Source organism: Phanerochaete carnosa, assembly GCF_000300595.1.
Source record: "Phanerochaete carnosa HHB-10118-sp unplaced genomic scaffold PHACAscaffold_7, whole genome shotgun sequence".
Classification (NCBI taxonomy): Eukaryota; Fungi; Basidiomycota; class Agaricomycetes; order Polyporales; family Phanerochaetaceae; genus Phanerochaete; species Phanerochaete carnosa.
This window is the reverse complement of record NW_006767634.1, coordinates 77,917-83,021: the sequence shown is the minus strand read 5'-3', so window position 1 is coordinate 83,021 and position 5,105 is coordinate 77,917. Positions and strand designations below refer to the sequence as shown.

Sequence of the window (5,105 nt, the reverse complement as noted above, 5' to 3'; positions counted from 1 at the left end):
TACCGGCAAACTGGATCTTCGAGGACTGCTTGGTCAGTCCAAGACATGTAGTACAAAAAGGTTGGGAGGTTGAAACCCTTGCTTGTCATAAAGTCGAGGATTTCGCGGCATGATTCCGCAATTAACGAAGGGTCTCGAGATTTTAGAAATTCACGAGACGACCTTGTCTGTCGTGTGCAGGGAATGTCGGGTGTGCTTTCAGTGGTGTATTCTTGCTCAATTTCGTCCTCATATAGCTCGTTGTCGCCGGTATCCAGGTCATTTTCATCAGGAATAGGAACAGACATAGTGGGTATAAAAAACGAAATGTATTTTGCGTTGGAATGGGCGAGTGATAGACGTATGCAAGGGCGAGTAATAGCTTTCCGGGATAGGCGCTTCGATCACGTGCAGATGAGGCCCCCCCGGATGATCCAAGTGGACCAGACATTCTAGCGAGAGACTGCACATCACCATTGATGTCCGACGCAGTCTCCGACCGGCGAAGTCCGGGCGCGCTAGAATGGCTGGGGACGAGACTACCAAGGGGGTTGGCGTCGGCGCCGCGCCTTGCACCGCTCTGGTGAACACTTACTTTTCTCGTACGTTGTCCTCGAGGTCGTAAGGCCAAATTAGCCTTCGCACGCATTGGCTAAAGGATTGAATGTTGAACATCGAGATATCAATAGGAACTACTTACCAATATAACCACGATGATCTAGGAAGTAGCCAAGCTTCTACGGTCTCCGGGCGTTTGCCGCCGCACCTAAGAAAGCCTGCCACTCCCGTCAAGCTGGCCCCGTGAGGCGTAGCGCGGTCGTATAGCATCTGTCCTCGGCGGTCGTCACGGCGCCAGAGCTGTCCATATCAGCCTGACCTCCGTCCTAGGTCGGTCGCGGGCCCTCGCACGACCCTGACTCAGCTTCCGAGACACCGACCGCCCATCCCCGCCGCACATTTTCTGCATCTTTCATTCAAACTACCTCCTTGTATCTCGCCCAAGATGATGTGGGATTTTGGAGACCACACCTATACTCCCGGGCAGCCCGAGCAGCGGCCGCGCTCGGTAGAGTACTCGCCGCAGTGAGCTCAGGATCAACTTTAACCCTTGATCAAGCTGCCATAACTTGATTTCCAGACAAAGTCCTTACCCTCTTGCGTACGTATTTACGCTCGTTCTCATTCCCTCGCCCTTCGTTCGGACCTAAGCTAAATTCCGTGCTCATACGATGCAAGTTACAGTGATGCGTCCCCATTCGTGCCACTGGTTCAACAGACACCGTCCTACACCTCGTCGCATGTATCCAGCAGCCCGAGCCTGCATGGAATGCCACAAGCTGCTCCGAGCTCGTTCTCTCCTGGAGGCGTGCCGCGGTCTCTGATGGAGATCCGCGTGGAGTACTCTCCTCGCAGCGGGTACTCTGGACATGTACACCGCACGCACCATCATTCACACTACCCAACTCGGCCGCAGGTGCAAGGTAAGTTACCAGCCACCCGCGTGCAGAGCTTTGGCTGATGATTTCATTCAGTGGTTCAGCAGCCTCAAGCGCATAGACGCGAGCACGCGAGTCATCCTCAACACCGTGGTCAGTGCTGAGAAACCATTCCAGGAATGCTCAGTTTTACTAAATATAAGAGTCCGCAGCCTCTCTGCAAAATCAGCACTGTAAGTCCCACTACTCAGCTCTGCGGCCACACGGATCTTACCAGCGCTGGGCAGACGCGCACATCGAGACGCCCTCGCTACACTTCGAGTATTCCAAGTGCACGGGCCGCAAGAAAGCGCTCTGCGTACGCATCCATGCTCTCCGTTCTTGCTCGGTGCTGACACCATTTGTAGATCGGCGTCAACTACATCGGCATGAAAGAGCAGCTCAGCGGGTGCATCAATGACGCAAAGAATGTCCGGAGCTTCCTCATCCGTACGCCCCTGCGCATGGACGCTGCACTGGCACGGCTGATGCTTGCGATGTTACAGGCCATTGCGGGTACAAGGCCGAAGACATTGTTCTCCTCACCGACGACGCCACGAACCCGCGCCAACTTCCAACGCGTCAGAACATGATCGACGGGATGAAGTGGCTCGTGCGGAGTGCGCACAAGCACGATTCGCTCTTCTTCCATTGTGTGTTTCGCCCGCTTCCTTTTGATATCCTTTGAGTGCGGGCTGAGCGCTTGTGACCTTGGCAGACTCGGGACACGGCTCGCAGGTCAAGGACCGCGATGGAGATGAACTTGATGGGTACGACGAAGGTATGTGCAACCCTTGCTTTCGTGGTTCTACGGAGACTGATGATGAGCTGTTATGCGTAGTCATTCTGCCTGTTGATTTCCGCAAGTCTGGGATCATCGTCGATGATGTATGTCATTCTCCATTGTGCATGTTAATTGAATGCTTACACATCCTAGCTCATGCATGACATTATGGTGAGCATCCTGCTAGACGGACTGGATCTCCACACTGACAGTGCACAGGTCAAGCCGCTACCTACTGGCTGCCGCCTGACGGTAAGCGTCCCTGCGATGTATTCCTGCGTATTTCCTGACAGACCTCGTGCCTAGGCCCTCTTTGACGTGTGTCTCCCCCTCTCCCACACCATGCTTTCTGACCACTGACCCGTAGTCTTGCCACTCTGGTACCGCACTCGGTAAGCTCTTCTTCCCTATCGTGTCGCAGCTCATGTTCACCGCGCAACGACAGACCTGCCATTCATGGTACGTCTCTGCGCCGCCGTCCCATTCCCTGGCTGACCGATATCGCGTACAGTACCACAGTAATGGCCACCTGAAGAGTCAGCGCGGCATCACGCCAGCGCACCTCGCCGCGAAGGCATCTAGTGCTGACGTCGTACGTCCCACTTCTGTCTTCTTTCTTCCGCGCTGACTGTCATCTGTTGTCTCATGTGCGATACTGTCGATGTTTGGACACGCAGATCTCCTTCAGCGGCTGCACAGACTCGCAGTCGAGTGCCGATACCTGGGAGGGCGGCGCTGCTGCAGGCGCAATGTCCTACGTACGTCCATTCCCCATTCTCCCGTTCCTTCTTCCAACCCCCTGCCACACTACGACTACGCCCTTGCTGACATGACTCCGCGCAACATACACAGGCCTTCATGAAGTCATTCCGCGAGAACCCGAAGCAGACGTACCGGGAGCTCCTCATCTCGGTCCGCGCGATCCTCAAAAACAAGTACAACCAGACGCCACAGCTGTCGAGCTCGCACGAGATCGTGAGTTACTTCTCTATATGCTACAATCCGAGGGCTAGAACGGCACTGATCGTATACACAGAACACGAACTTGCAATTTATTTTATAAGAGGCAGGTGCCTTGGGATTACCGTTATGACTCGTCTGTTCAAAGGGCGCATTTACTGCTTTGTGTTATTTTCGTTGTGTAGCAAGCCTCACGTCTGTATCTTCCTGTGATCGAGACGCATATAATATACTGTGTCTGTAGTTCGTGAGACACGATGACCGAGTTTTGAGCATATATGTACAACACAACAATAATGTTTCCAGAAGCAGCGCACAAAGATCAAAAAATCTCTCCTGCTCAATATTAATGGTCATTCCTACCGTTCTCTATCCACCACTCATGAATGGACGCAGCAAGTAGGTGAATAAACAGAAGCGCGACCATACCGTTCATGCGCTGTCCCCGAACGGTGCGCAGAGGAATGCCGTCAGTGGCGTGAAGCGTATTAAAACCTTGGGTGTCTTGGACGCGCTTGATGAGGACGACTTCTTGCTCGGTCAGGATGTAACCGTACCTCGCGCCGAAATAAGGAACCTCGACCTTCCCACCGCTACGCTCAGCTTCTTTTTCCTTAGGGTCTCTATGCCCAACATCAACCATGTAGTGTCTGATCTGCGCGACGACGTTCCGATACTCCTCCCAAAGAGACTTGTAGCCAACATCGCGCTCGTTCTGATAGTCCCACCACGAACCCTGGAACTTGTATGCGCATTTGATGTCTCCAGGGCAGCGGTTGACACAGGTGAGGTCGTCCTGCTTGTCCAGCTCCTTGGCGCAGCGATCGGACTCAAACTTCTTACCGGCGGCCTTGAGCTTCGTCGACGGACGACAGAAGCCGTTGGCCCCAACGTCAGTGCACACAGGCACATGTGTCTGCGGGAAGTGCCCTGCTCTAGCCATCTCTCGTAGAGCACGGTCGAGATCGAGCAAGATGCTGTTCTCGAGTCGGGCCGCCAAAGTGACTTCATGTCCGTATGGGAGACGGTACGCAGTCGGACGGTACTCGTTCAGCGGGTGAAGATCCTTGCGATCAGCAGGAGGGTTGAACGCTTGGCGCAAGGTCGGCAAGTACTTATCGAGCTCTTCTGTCGGGTCCCAGCGAACGATAGAGCGAATTTTCCAGGAGGGATAAGAGTCGTTCACGGTATTTCCATATCCATCCTTGCGTAGTTTCTATGAAGAAGTCATCGCTGGTGGTCAGCTATTGCGCGCCAAGCAGGCCGAAATGTCCTATAGTAGGCCGAAATTCAACTTACGTCCAGAGTGTAGCCATCGGTGCTGTCAGCAACCTACAATCCAACTGGACTGGGCTACGACAAGACTGAGGAGACAGACGAGAGGAAAGTGGGTGAGTAAAGACCAGCTCAAGTCTGGCTTGTTATTGAGCAGTACAGGCCCCTTATATACATGTCAGACTCAATACCTAGATTATACTACAAATATACGGAGGTGTTTAGAAAGTGAAAGAATACTATGGAATCCGGGAGAACCATCCGGAGTATGTAATATTCATGACATTACCCCCCCTTTTAGAATCGTGTCCTCACGATTATTTACCGGTAGAGCCAAAGCCTCCCATTCCACGTTGAGTTTCCGACAAGTTTGAAACCTCCTTGATACCGCATGACGCAATACGCTCCAGGATTACTTGAGCGATTCGATCACCGGTGTGTACTTGGAATGATTGATTGGTGGTGTTAATCATTACCACGCGTACTTCTCCGGTATAATCACGGTCGACAACTCCAGCGCCAATATCAATTCCTTTTACCGCTAATCCACTTCGCGGTGCAATCCGCGCGTAAGTCCCGTGAGGGGCACGCATTGCGATGCCGGTTCCGACAATCTTGTGACTTTGCGCCGG

General features: G+C 53.2%; 2 protein-coding genes across 2 annotated transcripts; one reads left to right on the top strand and one right to left on the bottom strand.

Moving 5' to 3' along the window:
- The first annotated feature begins 596 nt into the window (after positions 1-596).
- Positions 597-3,517, top strand: PHACADRAFT_210705 (uncharacterized protein). Its single transcript, XM_007397595.1, has 19 exons — positions 597-1,062; positions 1,118-1,138; positions 1,222-1,460; positions 1,512-1,568; positions 1,628-1,648; positions 1,703-1,773; positions 1,823-1,904; positions 1,961-2,107; positions 2,173-2,235; positions 2,296-2,342; positions 2,392-2,409; positions 2,458-2,490; positions 2,545-2,556; positions 2,606-2,630; positions 2,684-2,697; positions 2,750-2,830; positions 2,916-2,996; positions 3,091-3,213; positions 3,275-3,517. Exons 1-19 carry the CDS (start codon positions 983-985, stop codon positions 3,299-3,301), a joined length of 1,242 nt encoding a protein of 413 aa, XP_007397657.1. The 5' UTR covers positions 597-982; the 3' UTR covers positions 3,302-3,517.
- A 27-nt stretch (positions 3,518-3,544) lies between these two features.
- PHACADRAFT_197375 (uncharacterized protein) lies at positions 3,545-5,066 on the bottom strand (the record flags this gene model as incomplete). Its single annotated transcript, XM_007397594.1, has 2 exons — positions 3,545-4,414; positions 4,959-5,066. The coding sequence occupies 2 exons, from the start codon at positions 5,064-5,066 to the stop codon at positions 3,545-3,547; spliced, it is 978 nt and encodes a 325-aa protein (XP_007397656.1).
- Positions 5,067-5,105: the final 39 nt, after the last annotated feature.

Excerpts from the sequence above, each read along its gene's own strand:
- PHACADRAFT_210705 (XM_007397595.1), top strand. The coding sequence starts at position 983 with ATGATGTGGGATTTTGGAGACCACACCTATACTCCCGGGCAGCCCGAG. Across the intron at positions 1,139-1,221 it reads CAAAGTCCTTACCCTCTTGC|TGATGCGTCCCCATTCGTGC; the intron begins GTACGTATTTAC and ends TGCAAGTTACAG. Across the intron at positions 3,214-3,274 it reads TGTCGAGCTCGCACGAGATC|AACACGAACTTGCAATTTAT; the intron begins GTGAGTTACTTC and ends TCGTATACACAG.